Source organism: Myotis lucifugus, unplaced genomic scaffold, assembly GCF_000147115.1.
Source record: "Myotis lucifugus unplaced genomic scaffold, Myoluc2.0 scaffold_15, whole genome shotgun sequence".
In the NCBI taxonomy this organism is placed as follows: domain Eukaryota; kingdom Metazoa; phylum Chordata; class Mammalia; order Chiroptera; family Vespertilionidae; genus Myotis; species Myotis lucifugus.
In genome coordinates, this window is record NW_005871063.1 from 9,796,795 (window position 1) to 9,822,013 (window position 25,219).

The 25,219-nt window shown below is 37.5% G+C and overlaps 1 protein-coding gene across 1 annotated transcript in view; it reads right to left on the reverse strand.

The window, feature by feature from the left end:
- Positions 1-424: 424 nt before the first annotated feature.
- The window catches only part of DGKB (diacylglycerol kinase beta), a 508,498-nt gene continuing 483,703 nt past the window's right edge, over positions 425-25,219 (reverse strand). Inside the window, exon 27 of the mRNA XM_023750675.1 lies at positions 425-532. Coding sequence (XP_023606443.1) covers positions 425-532 — 108 coding nt within the window. The remainder of the gene's footprint in view (positions 533-25,219) is intronic.

Consider the following 25,219-nt stretch of genomic DNA (forward strand, 5'->3'; position numbering starts at 1 on the left):
CAGTATAGCATTACTGATCAGTACTTATTGATAACTGAAATCACAGAGAGTCACATTTTCTATGATATTCCTTTTTTATGTTTAAACGTGTGTTTTTGTTGTTGTTTTCTTTTAATCACAGATTAAGAAATAGAACTTGAGGAGGAATGGATGGTAGACATAAAAATCTATGGGAATGCATGCAACAAAAATATGCAGTATCACTTCACGTAAACTTCTGCTTTCTTCATGCAATGATGCCCATAAAAACTGAGACAAATTTTCTAATAGATGAATTTTACATGAACTCAGTAACAGAAACCATTAAACCAATTCCATGAGTTTGCATGAGTAGGAGACTTGAAAGGATTCAAAGATTTCCAGCATAAGTTTTCCATGGCCCCATTATGATAATTAGATCTCTAAGAATGAAACGACACAGGGATTATTCCTTGCTTCGGTTTCTTGTTCTTTGGACGAGGGAGCAGAACAACCCAGTTTTTGGAGGAGGGCCCATCAGCATTGGGGCTTGGTTCTTGTGTGTAATTTTTATCTAGGAAAAAAGAAAGAAAGAAAGAGAGTAATCTCCAGATATCATATCATAGTATTCTCAGTTTCTGAGAATCTGAAACGAATTACTAAAACACCACAAGTATAAAAATGCAGTTTCTGAGTTTCTATTATTTTAAAAAAATATTTCTAAGAGAGATTAAGCTATGCATTTGAACCATATTCCAATGCTCAAGGTATAAACAAAACATTAAAGTTAACTGAGATTTCCTTTTAATTATCATGTTACTTCTAACCTCGCTTGTAATGATAATCCCAAATCCCTTGTTTAGGTTACACGATTATCTAGTATAATTTATTAACCACTAGTTATGTATCATTTATTTAAGGCAGAAAAGGATGCATGATTATAGTGTTCGGAGTCCCAACTATAGCCAAACATCAAGATGCACTTGGTATCAAGGCAAGCTTTATTTATCTTACTAATCAGATTGTTTCTCTCTTTCAACACGAACTGCAAGGCTTAATTTCCAAACAATCATTAGAACTGAAAGTCACAAGCTAACATGCATAAAAGGTCAGGAATGATGAACTACTTTTCTAATTTGTTAATTAATTGGTAATAGAATAAAATCAAATATTGAAAAGCCTGCTTAAAACACTTTGTGGAACTGTTCTAAAGCTGCTCGTTTTGATTTCTTTGATATAAAACTACGAATCACCTTAAATGAGACAAGCTTAAAGTAGATTATGTCTGCAATTTTCTCTAATTCAAGTCTAAATTAGAGAAGACATTTTGTGAATATACGCTATGCTCAAAGCTAATTGAAAGCAATTATCAAAGTGGCATTTTGTCTGTGACTTTAAGATACATTGGGAGATAATAAATGATTATCATTATGTAATAAAAAGGTCACATCTTGCCTTTGGGCTAGTGATGCTAAGAGTTTTTCAAAAGCAATCTGAGACATTTTCTTTAGAGAACTGTGACTAATACAAGAGCCATCGCTTATTAAATATCAGTTGTCACACCTGCACAGCACCTACATCAGAGATGAGTATTTCTTTCAAAAAGAAACACCACCTCATTAAAAGCTGCAAAAAATATATCTCTTAAAGTGCATACCTGACATTTTCAAGTTAAAATGAATATCCTTCACTTGTCATTCACTAATAGCGATGAAATAAAAAAAAATGTATGTCACGTGGACAGGATCATTAAAATCAGTGCAGGGGCTTTTGGGAAATAGAGATTTACTTCACAGTCTCCAAAGACAGAAATATGTCAAAACCCTGGAAAAATGAACAACTTTATTTAACTCTGTTGGAATCAGGTTATTCTGGGAAGATTCAGTGTTCTTCTCTTCACTGTAAAAATAAATTGCACCTGTTAAAGGCCACCAGGCTAACCCAGCCCCTAACTCTCTGGATATACAATTTTACTTTATTTTTATCTTATGAACTGGGAAGTTGATAACCATATAGTTAAAATATAAGAGTGCACTTATATATGTAGGTTCCAAGAGATCTCTATCAGATTTTCTCTTAATAATTCAGCTTTGGATTACCATATGCATTGATTTTATTTTATTTAAAATGTTTATTTGTTTGTTTATATATTTTTTTGAGCGAGAGGAAGGGAGAGGGAGAGAGAGATAGAAACAGTGATAGAGAGAAACATCAATTGGCTGCCTCCTGCACACCCGCTACTGGGGATCAAGCTCGCAACCTGGGCATGTGCCCTGATTGGGAATTGAACCAGGGACCTCTTGGTTCATGGGTCGATGCTCAACCACTGAGCAACATTGGCTGGGCATGCTATTGATTTTAAACTCCTCTGAATCTTAGCTTTATACAGTATCTAATACTACATCATTCATTCATTTACTCATTTCACAAAGTTGTTTGAGCCCCTACTATGCTTCAGGGACTTAAAAAAATACACAATACACATTCTCTGCCCCCAAGAAGTTACAGTCAAGTAGGAAAGAGAAATTTAACAAGCACAGCAATAATGATATAGATGCTGAAATAGGAGGCTAAGCAATTTCTTAATGTTGAACTTGAACATGAATCTTTTTACACAAAAATGTCATGTTTTAGATAAGTTCCTTGGGAAGAAGTTGTCACGTATTACTTCTATAATAACCTTCGCTTCCAATAGAACATTTGCAGTTAAAGTAAGAAGGTATACCTTCTGATTCACAGTTGCTGTCCTAAATCCTTTGGAGGGTACAATGGTATTAGGACATGTTGGAAACAAGATCATTATTCTCAATGGAAGAAATATACCATCGTAGTCAAAGCATAGCCAAAATACCACAAAAGATTGTGTGCAAGGTTTTGTTTGGTTTTTAGGTATTTGAATTTTGTTTGATTATGGCTATCTTTACATTGGCAATCCTTTTGAAAGGAATCATAGGGTGTTCTGCCTTCAAAAATAGCACAGTATCTCATTCAGTGCTCTTGACACAATGGGACACTTAGTCCATATTACTGATGAATAGGGAGTTCTAGTTTTTAGTTTCTAAGCAGGAGAGCGCCAGTCCTATTTTTAAAATTATCCATAACCTGTCCTCTCTGTTGTTGAGTCAATCCTATGGTCAAAGTGCACAACCCTTTCTTTTTATTTCTGTAAAAAATTAAATTTCCACCTTTTATGTCTGTTATTTATGGAAATGCGAAACAACTGGTGGTTTTCCTCTTAATCAGGGGAGTAACATGGAGGAAACTAGCATCCGTGAAATGTCTATTATGTACCTGGGATCTTTGCATATGATATTGCATTGTAAAATTACATAGCTTTTCTATTTGGGCAGAAGGAAAAACCACTCCATTAAGGTGACAATCATTCCAGTCCAGGTGAACTGTTGCTGTGGTAATCCAGGTGTAGGCTTCAGAAAACTGTAGGGGTTGGGGGTAAACCTGGTTAAGGGAGCCTCAGCAAGCTGGAAGAATGACTCAGATGCCTGCTTTGTATATATTCCATACTTTCCATACTCTTGGTTTTTTGGGGTTTTTTTTAGATATATTTATTGATTTTTTACAGAGAGGAAGGGAGAGGGATAGAGAGTTAGAAACATCGATGAGAGAGAAACATCGATCAGCTGCCTCCTGCACACCTCCTACTGGGGATGTGCCCACAACCAAGGTACATGCCCTTTGACCGAAGTCAAACCCGGGACCCTTCAGTCCGCAAGTCGATGCTCCATCCACTGAGCCAAACCAGTCAGGGCCATACTCTTGTTTTTTGTGGGTGTGTGGGGGTTTTTTTTTTGTTTGTTTGTTTTTTTTGAGAACGTGCCATCTACTAGAAAAGCAATGAGTAAGGAGCAGATTCCAAAGACTTCAGAATGTATTGTTTCAGCAATCTGAAGACTTGAACCGATCATCAGGCTACCTTTGAGCACTTCCTTCTTTTAAGATTCAGGTAGTTACTTCTTAGTTGTTCCTCAATACATCAGATATTTATTGGGCACCAGCTATGAGCAAGGCATTTTGCAGCTTGATTTTGATTATTGAGTTTGGAAGAGAATCTGAGATGATAAATGAGAGAGAACGGCAGGCAAATATAAGCAACGGTGATGGGGTGCCTAGAAGCTGAGTGGCTGCATGGAGGTGGAAAAGCATTGCTGAGAAGAGCCAAGGCACATATTGTCAGTAACAGAATGGTGTCCTCATATCAAACAACTCTCCATCTCTACATGTCACCCACTCCCTTGGAAAGCTACAGCGGCAGAAGAGAGTCACTTCTGTCCCACGACTCTTTCTAATTCCATCTTCTTATGTCTAATTAAGATGAGCACATCAAAAACTGTAAACATGCAAACATTTGATTTCAGTTTTATAATTAGTCAATATGAAATAAAGGCGTACAAGCATAAACCAGATCAAGAAGCAGTTTTCCTGTTTCTATGACATTGTCAGGGCTGCATACTTTGATGGTTCCACCTCATAATTATAATGTTAATAATAGTAACGTGAATAAAATGTAACAAGCTTTGGCTCTGACTGCGGGCTGACCATTATGCTACTAGTAAGTGTTTTACACCTGTTATCCAGAGGCTGCCTGTTTCAGCCATTTCTTTGAGTGGCTCTCAGCAAAAGTCTACTCCCATAAAAGTATTTTTATCAGAGTGTAGAATTGAAGTATTATTTCATAAAATAGATTGAAGAGAGGATTTATGTCTGGCACCAGACAGTATCTATTCCCATTAGGCATGTAGGTGATCTCCAAAGACCTTCTTTAGCTCAAATAAAATCGAGGGAAGAGAAGTGGGCCTTCCCTGATTCATACTCCAGGCAGGTTTGGCTCAACTCATTTTCTTTTTAAAAAATGTATCTTTATTGCTGAAAGTATTACAGATGTCCCCTTTGTTTTGGTGTTTTTTTCCTCATTGACCCCCTCTACCTTGCACTGACCCCTCCCAAGCCTTCACCACACTACTGTCTGTGTCCATGGGCTATGCATATATGCATAGAAGTTCCCCGGTTAATCACTGGTATTCCCTTCCCTAGCCCCCTGTTTCCCAGCATTGAATATTCCCACCACCCTTTATTGTTAAGGGTTATCAGAGGGAGAGACACAGCTCCATGTCCAGTCCCTAGAGACCACCGCTACCCACCTAAGGGCCTAGCAAAGCATTCTGATAAGATTAAAATAGAGGGCGGAGCTATTCTCTCTTCAGGGAGTTCTACCAGCTTCCAAAAGAATAATTTTCCAATTTTTAAATTTTTATTTCATCTAATTTTATTCTCCCAACAACTCTGGGAGGTAGGTGTCAACATCCTTACTTTTGAATATAAGACAGAACGTACACAGGTTCTGTAACCTGCCATTACACAGCACAAGTTGGTCAGTTCTAGAAGAGGCCTGAGAGCTGACTCAGATCTCCTTGTTTCCCTCCCCGGTGCCAGTTATTGTCCTGGAGAACAGTCCCCCTCTTTTCTTCCAATCAAACTTCTGTCTGGCCCAGCTCAAGTCACACATCACTGTGAAATTTCAAAGCACGAGGATACAAAGAAGATTCTAAATGCCCTCGAAAAGGAAAAACAGGTCATTTACAGAAAAAATAAAAATCAGCATGGCACCAGGCTTCTCAAAAACATTAGAGCTAAAAGAATATGGAGAAACACCTTCAAACCCCAGAGGCAAAGTTAATTTTATCCCAGACTTCTATACTTAGTCAGTGTATTGATTAGATGCAAGGGTACAATGAAGGCATTTTCAGTCAGAAAAGGATCTAGAGAGTTTACCTTTTCTATGCCCTTTAAAACACGTCTGAGGGTGTTCTCCAGCAAAACAAATGAGTGAGCTAAGAAAGAGATTCAAAAACCACGGGGCCACACTGACAACACCAAAGGCTGGTGAGGCTGTAGAGCAACAGTCCCACACACCGCTGGTAGAAATGCCAAATGACACACACAGCCACTTTGGAAGACAGTTTGGACCAATGGCGATAACATGTGCAATGAATGCTACAATGTGCTACAGAGATTTTCCCAGGGTGCAATGGGAGCACAAAGCATGACATTCAGATCACGGTGGAAGGACAGGGCAGAATTAAACCTGATTTTTAGCGACATCACTCTGGAAGCATAGATGAGGGGCTGGGTGCCATGCCAGAGGCAGGAGAGCAGATGGAAAGTTAATAAAACCCAGAAAAGCCTGCAGTGGGCTTCAGTTATGGCGGTGGCAGAGTGGAGAGTTCCCAGGGAGGCATAATTTACAGGACATGGTCCTAGTTGATGGGCTCTGTGGAGTATGGGAAAAGGAAACAGTTCTGGTATGCTTTTCATGCTTTCAGCTTTATTTGTGATGTGTGTGTTAATAATCCTACTAGAAAGAGATGCACTTTTGGCAGGGGTAGGGGCCAGGAAGGTGGTGAACGCAGTGTTGAGAGATACTCAGTGCTGGTGAAGGAGCTGTTCAGTCTAGGTCTGGTGTTCGTTCAGAAGGGAGAACAAGTCTTGAGGCAGGTTTAGGTGTGTGATGAGCTTATAACGATATCCACTGAGAAGAGACTACCGGGCAGTGTGGCAAATCCACCTCTCAGAGGTTAGAGTATGAAACTGAGGAAACAGACATTTTAGGGGGAAGCAGGGAATGATGTCCTGTGAAGGAATCTAAGCACCAGGAGCCCGAGAGGTGGGAGAAAAGCTAGAAGGAAACACCAGCATATAAACCTTGCAAATCAGTCCTCACTGTGGCTGTGCCTCTTCTATTAATGAGGCTGAAACCATCAAATTGCATGTGTACAAGCTAGATGTGCCTCAATTTGCCAAATGTTTTGCATAAAAGTGATGAAGTTACTGAATTTCTTACACCATTTCTAAATATAGGAATCATTATATCTGAGAGACATATATTACAGGATGGTTAAGTAGTTGCTCCTGTAATTCAGAGGTTGCCAAGCATTTTCTGTAAAGGGCTAAATGGTAAATGTTTGGGCTTTCTGGGCCAGAGGGTCTCTGTAACTACTCAACTTTGCCACTGTGCCAGGAAGTATCCATAGACTATATATAAGTGACTGGGAGTGGCTGTGCTCTAGTACAACTATGGATGGCATCTACAATTTGAATTTTAGCATTCTTATTTTGACATTTTCAGCCACTTAAAATGTAAAAATAAATTCTTAACTCTTTGGTTATACACAAACAGGCAGCTGTTCAGATTTGGCCCAAAGAACATAACTTGCTGATCCCTGATGTAATTACAGTCAAATACTGAAAATTACATCTAAAATTATTAGGCATATGGTGGAAGCAATACATTTTAATTTAAAATTACAACCTAGTAGGTCAGTAGTTAAAAAATGGGTGAAAGTGCAAGTAATTTCATTTGCTACGCTGAGTGCCATTTTCATTCGGTGAAAATTCTGAATTGGAATATATACTAGCTTTCCCTGTTTTGATAATGACTGCATCAACTGATCAAATTTGGCTTAAAGGCATAATCTCTTTATTGCTTTGCACCAGGGGGGGCTTAATAATATTGTCGTTCTTAGAAAGCACCTCAGCAGGTAGCATTTTTCTTTTTAAATATTCTCCCTGAATCTAGCCAATATTTTTTCCCTTGCTTCATCTCTCTTTAAGAGTTCATTATCACCGGATTTATTCAGCTACCTTAAAAATGAATGGGGTTTTCAGAGCAAAATAAATGCCATAAAATATCTGTGGGAGAGCTTAATTTAGCAATTATCTGGAACATTAACAGTTACCTAGCTTGATTCTGGAATAAGATTATCTCCTTCCAATAATGGAAACCATTTTGAATGCATGCGTGTAGCTGAGCCATATGACAGTGGGAATAAAGAGCATGCTAAATTTTTCAGGTCCACAACTGCCAAAAAGCAAAGCAATGAAACATAACAATTTTCTAAAACTTCGGTGCCAGCTTCTTTATGATTCCAGCCATTATTTTCTGAAATGATAGTAATTTCCAAGTTTAATGTTATAGACTTTGATCTAACATCAAATCCAGAGAAATCGTTGAGAAGAATTTACGATAAATCTTTAAAATATGGGTTTGAGAGGTTTACTTGTTGATGAAATTCACAGGAATTTTAAATATGAATCGTAATGAGAAAAGAGAAACTTTTCCCTAAAAGTGAAGGGCTATTTGGCCACATTGCAGAGGAAATACTAGTATTCATACCTGGATCTGAAATCTCTTTAAAGATAAAAATTTGGTTCTCCCTTCCAAAATATTTTATGTTGTAAGTTGGTTGCCAGGGAAGGTCAACATTTTTTAAAAACTACTTTTTTATAATGCCCATGTCTTTGCAGAAAAATTTAACCCACAACTTTAACCCAGTCATTGTTTTTCTTTTCCTAGGGCCTTCCCAAAAAACAAAACAAACAATCAAACAAAAACACACACACACAAAAAAACAAAACACATACACACACAAAAACAAACAAAAAAACAAACCCAAAACACCACAAAGAAATTCTCATCCTTGACTATAACTGGAGAATATTCACAATATTTACTACTTGCAAGTCTACTTTTCTTACTGAATGATATTACAGACATTTTTAGCTTTATGGGGTTAAGATCACGAACTTGAGAGATGAGGCAAGGGTTTGAGTGCCAGCTTGGCCATTGGACAAAGTAGCTCGCATTTTTGAGCCTCACTCTCTATTTACTAAAGGAAGATAACAATGCACCTACTTTACAGGACTACTGCAAGTACCAAATGAGACTATGCATGTTACCTACTATTTTTAGTGGAATTATGTTTAGTCCAGTGGAGAGCACATTTTGCTCACCCCTCTCCTAGCTGAGACAACCAGGCTTTCAGGATTCCTTGGGTGACATTGGGAGATGGGTTATTACGGCCATCTGCCTTCTCTCTGAGGAGGCCAGAAGCACCTGGTAGCATTCCAGCCACAGGCCTGGTTCCACCTCTACCCAAATAAAAGAGTAGAAAATAGACCCATATGCGACATTTATTAACTCACAGAAAGAATGGGTTTTCAAAAGCAATGGAGACCAATAAGCACATACTGACATATTATGAAAAGAAAGTTCCTTAATGAGCCAATTGCTAGACTCAGCTATACCCTTGGCTGTTTGGAACAGCATATCACTGATCTTAAAGATATTCTATCAAGTTAAAGTATTTCATGGTAATCCAGTAAACATTTTACATGCTATCCATAAAAAATTGCCATCACATAGTGTAGTAATGATTGACTTTCGTAACAATATGCCTAGGACATTGATCAGGGAACATAATTTATTTGGGTTAAATTAGAACGGAGAAAAAAATAACCTACATATTATCCAGATTCTCCTCTTCCAAAGAATTGTTCCATCACTTATTCAATTGTTCAAGTTAGAAATCTGGATCATCCTTGGCACCTCCTCCTTACCTCACATAAACAATCTAGCAATTTTATCCTTCAAATATTTTCCGTATCTCTTTTTTTTTTTGTCTTTCTACTACTACCATTCTAAAGCCTCAACAAATTTACAAAAATCCTAAACCTTCAACTCATTTGAATTTAAGATCATTCTTGCCAGCTAGGGAAATGTAATCTACTTCACATCAAATCATTGACTGTGCATTGTATTTATTCATTAAAGTGATCATTCAGTGGAAATACATTTTAAAAATATATTAAATAGTAAAAGTGATGGGTTCTAAAAGAAAAAAAAGGAGTCTCCTAAATGGTTTAATCCATTCCCCACCAGGAATGATTTTATCATCATGCAAATCTGATCACATCACCCTCCCTCCTTCTTAAATTCTCTTTAGTCCCATATGCCTCTTAAACTAAAGCTAAAAATCCTCTGTGAGCTTCCAGGCCCTGCAGCTCTGATTCCCACTAAATCACCTGCCTTACCCCACACCTCCTGTCCTTCTGGTCCATATCTATCACGTCAGCTTTCAGATCCTTGTGCACACCATGCCCCTCCCCTCCTCATGTCGTTCCCTTTGCATAGGACAGTCTTCCCTCCCTTGGGTTCTCAGGTCTGTTTTGAGTTCCTTTGAAAGTCTCCTTAGACTTCCTTTGAGGTGGTCAAATTCCTGTATTACACCCTTTCATGGTACCACAGCACCATATTACCACAGTGCCACAGTGTCTCAGTACCATGAACATATGTTCACAGAACTTATATCATTACTGGAATTTTATATTTGTGTGACTCCGGGGAATGTATATCTTCACCGAGTTCAGAGGGCACGTCTGTTTTTGCTTTGTTTCCATCTAGCACTGTAAGGCAAAATGTCAGCACCTTTGTCGAGCAGGAATTCAGTAAGTATTTGTTGAAGGAATGACGACATGAATCTGGCATTCTTGACTAAACTTGGATAACGCAGTTGTATTCTATTCTAATTTTAACCTATTGACTTGAAAATCATGTTTAATGATATCTATTTTGTTCACCCCATGGAACTATCATGTGGATAAAACAATGTGATATGTAAAATTCTTCAAACTTTTTCTCTCCTCAAATGAAATATGTGCAAATATGTTCCGGATATTCAAGGAAATAAAAACAATGAATGACTAAATTCTATTCAGTGTTTTTTTATTAATAGTTTTTTAATTCAAAATTTTATTTGAAGTTGGTAACTCACCCTGGGAATCTCTCTATGAAAACACTGAACCCTGTTCTCTGCTGGTGGATAAGAACGCTTCTTCTTTAAAACTTTCAATGACACAGGTTGTTGCTCTTTGAGGAAAAGCTTAGAATGTGTCAGCCACATTTTCTTATTTTAATCCACAAAATCAGATGAAATGACAAACTAGAAAGTATGACCACAAGGCAAATGTGGGAAGAAAGTCAGGCTCAGGTCTTGTGATTCTATAGTTTTCATCCCAGGAGAGAGGCCTCTAACTGCTCTGGAAGGAAAGACATCAAATCTACTACTATTAGTCTGACGGTGCCCATAGACTAGGAGACCACCCATTCTAGAGCAATATATTCCTTTTTGAACTAGGTATAAATATTTTTTAAATTGCTCTTTTAGAAAGCTAATGACACAATTCTGTTAAGTGCATACAATTTTACCACATTTAGAATGTGTGACAGTCCTGGATCAAATCAATATAAATGCATAAAATATTACATACTTGCTATACTTTTCATTTCAATTTTTGCCCTTTTGTATTTTTGGACATTGTGTTCAGTTTGGGTTAGGAGTTCTTATCAAAGAATACTAAGATGAGACACACTATTATATTTTAGCTGACATGAGACAAACTTTTCTAAATTAAAACTAATGACTAAATTATTTTGATTTTCAAAATGGATAAACGAACAATTTAGATTGAATTTGCAGTATTTAAATAGAATGTATTAAAGAAAAGAATGATACAAAGGTAAGTCTATCTGCAAACATAACAAGTTGGATTAACTCTTTTCAATATAGTATGTTAAAAAGATTTTAAAAACATTTTTTGTGTGCAAAATGCAATCAAATTTAATCAGTTTGGCATTAATTAAGCTCTAATAATGTACTTCAGTGTTTTTCCTAAGTAGTGTGATCCGTTTCCCCATCATCCAGGTCGATTTGTGCACATTATGGTGTCATCATAATTTTAAAACACACTGAGAAAATGATAGAGCTGCAGAATTAAAATAAATGATTAATGGTATTTTTTTCATGTTTTGTACTAATAGGTATTACTGAGCCTTTAAATTAATAGAGCTGTCAAGCTCACGGGTGTTACAGATCCAGCAATGAACCAAAATGGAAATTATATATTCCACAGACACCTAAAGATGACACTTCGGAATATTTTAAATTTTAATTAGTAGGTGCAATTGTTTTGTTCCCCACAACCAGTGCAAATTAATTGGAAATTAGTCACAACCAATCCCTTTTGTAACAGTCTGAAATGAAAGAGATTGGTGCTTTATACCTTAACATACTTGTTTGGGGGCCAGAAAGCACAGATGCAGTAAATTGCATTGTCAATTACAAAACAACAACTGTTGTGAAATTAGGAAAAATTATGCACAGGTAAACAAAACTAATTAATGCATAAGTAACTGGGGAACACACGAAATAACGTCCAACTAAACACTAAAGTGCCAGTCTTTGAAAAAAAATGATGGCTTTAGAAATGCAAATTTATGCACAGCATTTACCAATAAAGTCTTAGGTAAAAGGATGCTTTTAGTTTATGTTTTATTTAACTGCTTTTGGAGTCTCACTACCACTCACACTTTAAAAAATATACCCATCAGAACAGCAGTCTGCTTATTCAAATATGTGTCAAGATGGCAAAAGAGTGTTAATTTTCTATTCCTCAAATATCAAGATAAGACTCATTGAATAACAAATGATGGTATTTCCTTCCTTAAGATGTATCCTTATTCTTTATTTAAATAGTAGGCAAAACGCAATTTCTACGCACATCAGGAAAATATTTATTATCTACACAAAGCATTTTCCAACTGATAATGTTTTGGTTACTCTTTGTCTTTCATCACTAAAAATACAAATGTTCCTTTGCTGGAACATTGGTACGGCTTAAGATTACTTGAAAATGGTATGTCTATAAAGGTAGCAAGTGCCAAGTTAAAATAGCTTTGTAACTTCTAATGAGAAAATAATATTCGCATCAAATTTTCAAAACAAGACCAATTTCCAGGAAATCAGCCAAGTGTATTCAATATTATTTCATACTATTTAAAGGTAATCGATTTAATGAAAGGATCTTGGGAAATTCAAGAGATAGATACACCTGCAGATAACTTTCACAGCACTGCTATTTCCTTTGCATAGTAATTTTCCTAAGCTGTTTTTCCCTCCCTCTTTATGAAAATGCCATAAAACGTGGCTTTTATGGAGTGAAAAATATTTTAACTTCAGACTATATTGAATGTTTACAAAAGTGCTAAAAATGTTGACTATTTCACAAAAAGCTGATATACGGAAGTTTTAATAAATTGGTTGAGATTTTATAATAAAACAGTTGTAAGGCTGAATAATTTCTAATCTGTTTTCAATTCCCTGGTCTGTGATCAGTTAATTTAGGTAATAAGTATAGGAATGCTCACCTATCATATAGATAAGCAAATTCCAACTATTCACTCTATTCTCCCCATAAATCTTCCCATGTACTATTTATGTTTAGGTTTTGGTAACTTCTTGTCAGGAAACATAGTTCTCTTCATAATTTCCCTTTAAAATTGTATCATATCTTTAGTAATCAAGAGAGATAAAAACATATATACTATGAAAAAAAATCCATCTGACACCTCTGCAGTTTCTAACATAATATTATATGAAATGTTCATTTAAATGATATACCTGAGTAGAAAGGATTTTCATGGTAGTTAACTCTACAAGTGTGTTGAAAGGGGCATTAAAACAATCTCAGTTTATTTTGATTCTCAACTGTAAGTGCCCTATACTGGGTGTGCTCTGGTTAGATCTGCTAAAGTGCCAAGAGGTCTCATTGGCCTGGCTACTTGTTTTACATTTTTGCTCCTGTACTTAATACTGTGCATCACAGAAAGCTTCAGTCATTGTATTTTGCCCTCTGAACTTTCATCTGTAAGAAAACAAGCTTAATGGAGAGATGGCATGTTTGGGAGTAGAAAAACAAGTTAGGACCAGTTAAAGTCTTATAACTTTTTTGCCTCATGACCTTGGACATTCATTTAAAGTCACTGCCACAGTCTAAAAGCCTCCCCTATGACTATGTACCTCACTTGCAAAGTCTTAAAATATGTTTGCTTATAGACAAAGTAATCCAAAAAACAAACTCATGTAGTCATCCGTGTCATTACCGGTCTAGAGAAATATCTGAAACTTAACATTATCCTCATAGGTGAGCAGAAAAGCTATGCCTTTTTGGTTAATTATTTTCATTCAAACAAAAAGGTAAATGTTGTCTCAAGTGCTTAAATGAAGGACACAAGAATGGGGAAAAAATTTAAAGAAGTTATCTCAAAATGTATATAAGATGTAAGATTCAAGGTTTAGGGCAGTGGTCGGCAAACTGTGGCTCGAGAGCCACATGTGGCTCTTTGGCCACTTGAGTGTGGCCACGAAGTTTCAATCGCACTGTACATGCGCGCCTGCACGTGGTATTTTGTGGAAGAGCCACACTCAAGGGGCCGCAGTTTGCCAACCACTGGTTTAGGGCATTTCTAAGACTTATTTAGTACTAGAGGCCCGGTGCACGAAAATTTGTGCATTCAGATGGGGAGGGTCCCTCAGCCCCGCTGGCACCCTCTCTCAGTCTGGGACCCCTCGGGGGATGTCCACCTGCTGGCTTAGGCGCACTCCCCAGGGGATCGGGCCTAAGCTGGCAGTCAGACATCCCTCTGGCAGCCCCGGAGCCCTCGGGGGATGTCTGACTGTGGGGAGTGGGCCTAAGCCATTAGCCAGACATCCTTAATGCTGCTGAGCAGGTGGGAGAGGCTCCCACCACCGCTGCTGTGCTCGCAGCTGTCAGCCCAGCTTGTGGCTGAGCGGAGCTCCCCCTGTGGGAGCGCACTGACCACCAGGGGGCAACTCCTGCATTGAGCGTCTGCCCCCTGGTGGTCAGTTTGCGTCATAGCAACAAGTTGTTCCGGTTGTTCCACTCTTAGGGTCAATTTGCATATTACCCTTTTATTATATAGGATTTTTAAAAATATATTTTATTGATTTTTTACAGAGAGGAAGGGAGAGGGATAGAGAGTTAGAAACATCAATGAGAGAGAAATATCAATCAGCTGCCTCCTGCACACTCCCCACTGGGGATGTGCCCGCAACCAAGGTAAATGTCCTTGACCGGAATTGAACCTGGGACCCTTCAGTCCTCAGGCTGATGCTCTATCCACTGAGCCAAACCAGCCAGGGCTATTATATAGGATTTTTGTAAGAGATATGAAAATGTGGACTATACAGTGAAGTCTCAAAGTTGGCAGATAAGCAATTCTGGCTAAAAACATGCCAACTCAATGGGGACAATTCAGGCAGATCTCAAAATAGCTACACACAACAAAACTGAGGATAGTGGTGATGTTTTCAGTTCTGGTTAAAAAGAAGTAAGCGCACTCCACTTGGTCCTTCACACTGAAAGCAACCACAAACCCTGCACATGGAGCAGCTACTAGAGGATGCTGAAAAGAGATGCAGGCAGACTGGGGAAGGAAACCAGTCCAAGAAGTACCACTGAACCAGTGATGCATTTCATAGGTTTCTCCCATCTCGTATTTCCTAGCCTGACTTAAATGCAGCCCCAAACCTGGAACTGCACACCAAGTACAGAGAGTTCTACAAAAAGCCTGGTCTTTCTGTTTCAAGGGGTAGAAAATTATAGCCCCAGAGGTCAGAGAGAGTGGGAACATATCTTGTCCTATTTAGCCTACCAATCTCTCCCATCAGAGTCCCCTGCAATTCCTTAGTAGTAGGTTCCTCCAACTACAATGAAGGAAAGCCTTTCGCTCTGATCAGTGCAACGATGGTCCCAAAAGCATGGGTGAATGCCTGATAATTTTTCTTTCTCTATCCGCTTTCTAGATGGCCCTGGAGGCGGGTGCTATATCAGGAAGTACAGGGAAACTAAGGCCTTAGATTTCTAGCCAACAGAGCAATATGAAAGCCTTGGGAGGCAAACAAATAAACAAACAACAACAAAATACACACAAAAATACTTCCAGGAGATTCTGGAGTGAGGGGAGACATAAGAAAGCTATCTCTAAAGTTGTATATGATCTCCTCAGTATATCTCTGAGCCTGATATGCATAGGTTTGACCTTGAGAAGCATACTAAAAATTTAGAGAACTGAATTAGGGGGTAGCCCACACCCAGGTTCCAGACACGTCTATGGATTGTGTATATGTAAGATAAATCTGATAAACATTGCAAAGACTTTGAAAACTGAACTGATATCAGAACCACAACTCACAGGAAGCAGATCAGAATTTGTGATCTGAACCCACCTGCTGAAAGAACAACAACAAGAAGAAATCAACATTCCCTACAAGAATTAAAAAGCACCCAGAGTAAATGTGATATTTAATATATTCAGGATATAATCTAAAATGTCTCAGCATGTGCTGATCCAGGAAAATCTCAAACACTCCTAAGGGGAAAGATAGCCAATGATGTGACCCCTGAGATGATACAAGTGTTGAAATTATCAGACAAGGATTTTACAACAGCAATGATAACCAAGCTCCAATAAGTAATGGCAGACCCTCTTGAAAGAAAAGATAGAGACTATTGGCTGAGAAATAGAGGATTTCAAAATGGAACCAATTAAATATTTTACAACTAAAAAATACAATGAAAATTTTAAAAAAGGACTGGTCCAGCCTATGTGGCTCAGTGGTTGAGCATCGATCTGTGAACCAGGAGGTCATGGTTCATTTCCCGGTCAGGGCACATGCCCGGGTTGTGAGCTCAATCCCCCATGTGGAGCGTGCATGAGGCAGCCAATGAATGATTCTCTCTCATCACTGATGTTTATATATCTCTCTCCCTCGCCCTTCCTCTCTAAAGTCAATAATATATATATTTAAAGGACTGGATGAGCTCAAAAACAGAATGGAAATGACAGAGGAAAAAGTCAGTGAACTTGAATATAGATGAAGATATTATCCAATTTGAACAATAGAAATAAAAAAGAGGGGAAAATTAATAAAGACTCAGAGATCTATGAGATAATACTCAAAATATCTAAAATATCATCAGAGTTTTAAAAGGAATGGAGAATGAGTGTAATGCTTAAATAAACAGTTGAAGAAATAATGTATGAAAACTTCACAATTTGGCAAAACATAAACCAACATATTCATGAAGCTCAGAAAAACTAAAACAAAATAAGCTCAAAGAAATTCATGCCAAGACTCATCAAAATCAAATGACTGAGCACTAAAGACAAAGAAAAAATCTTGAAAGCAGCCTGAGAAAAGTGATGCATTACATATTGTGGAGCAAAGATTCAAATGACTAGATTTCTCATCAGAAACCACATTATGTAAGACACTATGCGAGTTATGAAGGGGAATTAAGGATGACTCTTAAGATGCTTACAATGAAGTTAGAAGAGCTGGATGCATACATGCATAGCCAAAACACAGGGCCATGCATTGGGATGCCATTAAGACAATATCAACAGAGAGTTACAGGAGTACAAAGGACCAGGCAAATATTTCAGACAGATGGAGAGTTAAAAAGACTTCATGAGGAAATTGCTGCTAAGCTTAGCATTGAAGGAAGGGATTTTATTTTATTTTTAGTATATATGTATTTATATCCCATAGTCTTTCAGAAAGATTTTATATATATATATATATATATATATATATATATATATATATATATATATAGTGTGAAATGAGTTTTGAGCCCTAGCCAGTTTGGCTCAGTGGATAGAGAGTCATCTGAAGGGTCCCAGGTTCAATTCCAGTCAAGGGCACTTACTTCAGTTACAGGCTCCTCACTGGCCCAGGCCCTGGTTGGGGCTCCTGCAGGAGGCAACCAGTTGATGTGTTTTTCTCACATCAATATTTCTCTCTGTCTTTCCCTCTCTCTTCCACTCTCTCTAAAAACCAATGGACAGTTTGGCTCAGTGGATAGAGCGTCGGCCTGCGGACTGAAGGGTCCCAGGTTTGATTCCAGGCAAGGGCATGTACCTTGGTTGCGGGCACATCCCCAGTAGGGGGTGTGCAAGAGGCAGCTGATCGATGTTTCTCTCTCATCGATGTTTCTAACTCTCTATCCCTCTCCCTTCCTCTCTGTAAAAAAATCAATAAAATATATTTAGAAAAATGGAAATATATCTTCTGGTGAGGATTTAAAATAAATGAATTTTCACATCAGGGAGTAAGATAATCATAGTTGTGTTACTCATAAATAATTCTGGCAGTAGTGTGATGGATGGCTTTGACTACTGGGAAGCAAAAAATAATGTATTAAAGAGGAAAATATATGTCTTTTGGCCACCTGTATATCTTTTTTGGAGAAGTGTCTATTCATATCTTCTGATCATCACTAATCATCAGAGAAACCACAATGATATACTATTTCACACTTGTCAGAATTACTATCATCAATAAATCAATAAACAACAGTGTTGGCAAGGATGAGAAGGAAAGGGAACCCTCGTGCACTGTTGGTGGAAATGCAGATTGGTGCAGCCACTATGGAAAACAGTGAGGAGGTTCATAAAAAAATTAAATAATGGAAGTGCCTTATGACCCAGCATTTCCTCTTCCGGAATATATCTAATGAAACCTAAAACACTAATTCGAAAAAGTATATGCACTCCCAAGATATGGAAGCAACCCAAGTGCTCATCAATAGATGAGTGGATAAAAAAACTGTACTAAAAGGAACACTACTTGGCCATTAAAAAGAATGAAACCTTACCTTTTGTGACAGCATGGCTGGACCTAGAGGGTATTATGCTAAGTGAAATATGTCAGGCAGAGAAAGACAAATACCATATGATTCCACTTATGTATGGAATCTAAAACACAAAGCAAAACAAACAAAAAAAGAAACAGACTTATAAATAAGAGAACAGACTGACAGTTGACAGAAGGGAGGGGGGTTCGGGGACTGGATGAAAATGGTGAAGGGATTAATAAGTATAAATTGGTAGTTAACAGAATTGTCACAGAGATGTAAGTTATAGCATAGGAAATGTAATGAATAATATTGTAATAATTATGTAGGGGCCAGGTGGGTACTGGAGAGTATATGATTTTCTAACCACTACACTGTGCATCTGAAACTAATGCAGAATAATATTTAATGTAAACTGTAGTTAAAAATAAAAACTAAAAAAGTTGCTCCCATATAATACCTTGCTATAGAAATCAATCAACCTTTCCCTTTTTGACATGTCTATACCTCCAAAAAAAGAGTAATATATAAATACACTTAAAAATGAATTATGTTATAAAAGCTGTAATTAATCACTAACATTAGAGGTACAATAGAAGCCCTGAGGAGTGACTGAATGAGGCAGTAACGCATTATAACTAAGAGAAAGGCATTAGAGCCCCTGGTCTGCTCTACCTCTGAGTGGCCTTGCCAAGGTGCTACATTTACCTGGCTTCAGTTTTTAGTTATTTACTTTTAAAAATGTATGATATGGGGATTATAATAACTTCACTGACCTCTTAGGGCTGGTTGTTGTAAGGATTCCATAAATAATGAATATGAATACACAGTACAGAAACTGGTACATGGTAAACACTCAATAAACAATAGGCATTATTACCATGGTTTCCTCCAAACATCTCCAGGACATACAAATGTCTTGAAAATTCAATCAGCCTTCATTTAGATAACACTAAATATCTGGGACTGAAAATATTTAAATTTATAATATTTTTCATTTTCTGTGTCAATGGCATGAGATTAATTTGTAATTAGCAAATGATTAAATATTAACTTACACTTTAAATTTATGATTACTTAAAATACAATAACAACAAACACACATCAACATTTAATAGGACTCAGAACACTATTCATCTTCATAAAGAATTTGCATTTCAAAGTTGTGCTGGAAATCCTGTCTTTGCAAAAACAATTGTCAAAATGAAGTTAACTCTAGATAATGGCAGTGTCTTTGGGCAATGAGAAAAAGATCCGGTCTTCACAGGAGAGGGTACAAGCAAAGGTGAGGCAAGTAGCCAGTGTCTGAGTCCAGAGGATGCTAGTGCCAAGGAAGTAACCTGGCATTCAAGTCAGAAAATAACACGTTAGAGAATGGCCCACACAGTGGAAATGGGTATAGCAGGAGACAGGTACTCTCAGGGCATGAAATGATCAAGTATCTGCCATTGAAATACCAGGGATCAAGCATAAGGCAGCAAGACAGCCAGTACAAGGCATTGGCTCAGTACCAGGTCAGACCACAGTTGCATGTTGAAGGTATTTAATGTTGGAAGCTAAGAATGGGCAAATGGATTCAGGGTCCTGAAAGGAATTGTACCAAGGAAGGTATAAAAAAGGCAAAGCTCATGTATATGCTTTCCAGAAGTTGCCTTGACATCAGTTATATGTAATATAGTTAGCTATTTGATATGGCTATGAAGTACCCAGGCTGAACTATTGGACTAATTGAGGTCAGGAAGGAGGTGGAAGAGTGGAGAAAATGATGTTCAGTTATGGAGGGAGGGCAGCATGAAATGAGTCTCAAAAGATAAGTTGTGTTACTCAACTAAAGAATAAAGTTTATTTGGAGAAGAGGAAAGTGCATGACGAAATGCAAAAGGAGTAAGAGAAGGTATTGGAGAAACAGGAATTATATTGGTGTTTTGAGTTATATTTTATCAGATTGAAAAAGGAAATGATTTTCAGTAGAAGGGTGTCATGGTGCAATTAGTATTTTATGTGATCATTCTGACAGAAAAGTGAAAGATGAATTTAGATTAAAAATTGAGATAGGGAAGGTTGATGTGGTTATTGTTAGGAATGAGAAAGAAGTAAAATGGGAATGAGGGAGAAATAAAATCCAGAATAGTGGTATTTGGGATGAAAAAAAGGAAAAGGTTTCAGAAATATGTCATATCACTAGGTAGACATGGTCATTGAATGTGAGGCTATGGAGAAGAATAATGACTCTGAGATTTTTAGCTTAGGGAACATTGTATACCTAAAGATAGCTAATTCAATATGGTAAAGGGAGGAGCAGAAGTTTGCGGGGAGGAGGTACAGAGAGTTAGGTGATGAGTCCAGTTTGGTTATACTGAACTTGAGGTTTTAGTGTGGTCATTCTCACTTAACAGCACCCATCATTTGTAATATTGGGGGGTGAAAGGGCCGCATATGCATTTGCTAAATAAAATCTGACCTTGTTTATGACCTCTTATATCTTACTGTCAACCCAACTCTTCCCAAAAGCTGCTCTTTCCACCCCCCGGCCATGAAAGAAACATATTAACAACAGAGTCAGTATGTTGATGTGCTCAGGGAGGAAGGATTGTGAAGGAAGAAAGAGAGAGAGGGGAAAATAGTTAGGCTCTGGAGTCCAGCCTAAAGAAAGGCTCCTGAATTATTTCAGTATGAAGTCTTCTAGAATCACATGGCCAAAATTTATTCTCTGTTAACTCAGTAACTACTAGAAAACAATAAACACCAGAATACTTAACACATTTCTTGGCTACTTTAATGTAAAATAATTTAAAAGATCATAAAAATTATGCTAAGCAAAATAAACCAGTCAGATAAAGACAACTAGCACATGATCTCACTCATTTGTGGAATCTAATGAACAAAATAGATCTAGAGACATAGACACATGGAACAGACTATCAAATCTCAGAGGGAAGATGGAGGTGGGTGGGTGGGTGGAAAGAGACCAACCAAAGAACTTGTATGCATAACCTATGGTCATAGACAACAGTGTGGTGAAGGTCTGGGGTGGGGGGCTGGGGCAGGCTAAGAGGGGTCAATGGGGAAAAGGAGGGGACATATATAATACTTTCAACAATAAAGATTAAAAAACACAAAGTCTCTATTTGAAGAGTTAATTTTAAGTTCTTTGATTTTTGCTTTTCCTGATATTTGAACTCAGGATTTATGAAATTAGTGAGTAAATATTACCTCAAATTTTTTAAGTTACTTTTTTATTGTGATAAAATATAAGTAACATAAAATTTTCTATTTTAACTATAAGCACACAGATCAATGGCATAAAGTACATTCACACTGCTGGACAAACATCACTGCCATCAATTTCCAAAACTTAGGATACTTTGATTTTTTAAGGTATTAATTGTTATAAAAATCAAGACCCATTTATCACCTGTCTTTCCATTTTACATACTCCACTTAAAAAATGGAATTTATGCTGTGCTCTAAAATTATATCTAGAGCAATTCCTGCATAAATTGAAGATCAGCTTACAGATATTTAAATTCGGCAAAGAATTTCAACATTCTACCAATTCTTATGTTCTATAAGAAAAATACTGTCTTATTGAATCGAAGCAAAGAACACTTTCTATTTAAACCATGCCAATGTTAAGAATGCTAAACATTCTCATCAGTTGAAGTGAAATTTAAAGTTCAGAACTCCATGTGGTTCTAGGAAAAGTAGACTATGCCAGAATGTGAAATAACAATAATAAGCCATAGTCTAGTATACTTCTTGGCCCTCTGTAGACTGTAATAAATGTTTTATATGAATAAAAGTATTTACAAGGAGAGAAAATTAAATATGTTATATAAAATGTATTATTAATTCAACAATTGTATAGATCATGATAATTAATAGGTGAAATGAATGTAATTACTAATTGAAAGGAAACAACAAATGTATTACAAGTACTCGTGTGAAATAAGCTAAAGTTATTCTAAAACATTAATTAGATTTTAATAGACATAGACTTTTAAAAGCTGGAGCAAAGCAGGTGGTTTCCAAAGGTCACCCTGGAGGGACTGTGTCCTGAGGATGGACTGGGGCCTTTCCAGGTTGAGAGCCACAGGGGGGAGTAGCTGCAGCGAGTGCAGACAGTGGAGCCAGGCCACCTGTGTTTCAGTCTCTACTTTGCCATTTATTATCTGCGTGGAACAAGGCAAACTATTTAACCTTAGTCTGCCTCAATTGCTTTATCCATAAAATGAAACCAATCATAAGTTTTGTGAGCATTAAATGTGTCAATACAGGCCAAGTGTCTAAAACTGTACATGGAACAAATTAAAAACTTAATAATTATTATATATTATTATTGCCATTGATCCTGCATGATTTAAAACAGCACAAAAGCTAAATTCCCCTTCTCCCCGAGAAGAGTCCAAAGTCATACAGAGTACTAATGGAAGGTGTTTATTTTCATGGTCTTTTATTTATTCTCTTCTTGTTACTCAGGCTGATGAAAAGTGACCTTTTATGCAAGACAAGAATAATGCTATTACCACCACCACTACCATACTATATTACAAACACCATCACCACGAGCATTGCAACAACCATCACCGTTGTAACTGACAGCATCTTCTTAGCTCTTCATGACCACCCTCGTTGCCACCACCACCATCATGATTGTCACAACTGTCATCATCACCATAACCAAAGTTTCTCCACAATTTCCATCATCACAATCATGAGCACTGTTACTCCAACGCCATAATCCTAACCATCGCCACCATCACCCTCACCACCACCACCACCACCATCACCACCATTGCCACTACCACTACCATCGCCACCACCACCACCACCATCACCATCACCACCACCACCACCATTGCCACTACCACTACCACCACCACCATCACCACCGTTGCCACTACCACTACCACCACTGCCACCACCACCACCACCACCACCACTCTACCACTCGAAACAGCAACAACACCTTTAACCTCCATATGAGTATAAATGTAAACTTAAAAATTTCATTGGGAAATGAACAATAACAGATAAGATCTAAGTGTATATATGCTGGTAAAGGGAGAGGAACAGGAAATTCAGAGGGAGGGAGGGAAGGAGGGAGGGAGAAAGAGAGAGAGAGAGAGAGAGAGAGAGAGAGAGAGAGAGAGAGAGAGAGAAAGAGAGAGAGAGAGAAAGTGCAAGAGAAAGAGAGAGAGAAACATTAATGTGAGAGTTACATAGATTGGTTACCTCCCATACGCCCAGACCAGGGATGGAACCCACAACCTAGGCATGTGCCCTGACTGGGAATTGACCCTGTTACCTTCTGGCATATGGGACTATGCTCCAACCAACTGAGCCACACCAGCAGCCAGGGCAGGAACAGGAAAATTTTAAAAGGGTGTTTGGTCCCATGTACAGAAATAGTAAAAGGCATAAGAAGTAGCCAGTCTAGAGTAATTTTTCATATGTTTGTTTTACACCATTATTACAGAACTAATGTATTTCACAAACTTGGGGTTCAAGTAGCTAAAAGGAATATATTAGGAATAAACAAGAATCATATGTATGTGCTGTAAACAAAGACTGAGCCAATAATTTCCAAGTAAAACCACTAGAGAGGTATGATTAAAACTTTCCTCTTTTATGCTAAGTTATACTGTTTGGAATCTGTAGCTAAAATTGTTCAAACTAGTGGTTACGAGAACAGGCTTTAATCAAAAGAAACCTGGATTTGAGTTCCATATCTGCTTCATATCTGACCTTGAGTAGATTATTTAACCTTCCAAAGCATCAGTTTTCTCCATCTGAAAAGTGGTGATAACCATTATTTAGAGTTTGTGTAAATATTTATTAAATACTAATATAATGTACTATGTCAATTATTCCTCAATTAAAAAAAAACATGCACTACCAGCACTTAGCAAAATGCTAATACTAACCTAATATTAAGACCTCCCCGATCACTCTCTAAACAGGGTTGCACCCAATCTTAAGGCAAGAGTGAACATCGATTCATTTCTTTCTCTCATCCCTTATCCCTCACCCCAAGGGAACTCATTAGCAAATTCTTTCTGCTTCAGTTCCAGAAGGTAGCTCAAATCCATCCACTTCCCTGCCACTATCCTTGCCCGGCCCCAGACTACTTTGATAGATCCTGTCTCCCAGCTGCAAGTCAGAACAATCTATTCTCCACGTAGCAGCCAAGGTGAACTTTAAACATATCAATCAGATGATGCTCAAAGCCTCAAGAGTTTCCTATTATACTTACAATCAGATGCTAACACTTTACCATCATTTTTCTACCTGACCTGACCCCTGTCCATCTTTTACTTTACCTCTCACCACTTGCCTCCTACTTCTAGAAGCTTTGGTCATACCATCCTCCTTATTGTTTCTTTAACACACTGAGCTTCGACTCTTCTTTCAAAGAAGCCTCCCAGATCCACCCATACAGTAGTATTCTCCATACTTTACCCAGTTCCTCTTCATTTTTTGCCTTGTTTTTTCATAACTCTTGTAATCTGAAGTTATGTTATATGTCTATTTATATTTATTCAATCTTATATTATCAGAAGTAAGTTCCTTGAAGACAATTAAATTATTGATCATGGTCTATTCTGTTTCATTATTTCAATGTTCTGTAATTGATCATGATTATGTTTCCATTCTTAGGGCCAACAGCAGTGCCTAGCATGTTTTTGAAATGTAACAAAATGTTCACTATTCAGATGAAAATAGAAATTTTGGGGGGTATAAATGTCTGACTTAACTAATATCTCATTATGGAAAAAAGTATAGGGGGAATTTTTCTATAGAGAAGGGAGCCCTCAAATCCCCAAATGGAGGCAAAGAACAGATGGAGACTTTTGTCTGAAGTCTCATATATATTTCCTCATAGCTAGTCTGAAGTACGTTTAAGAAA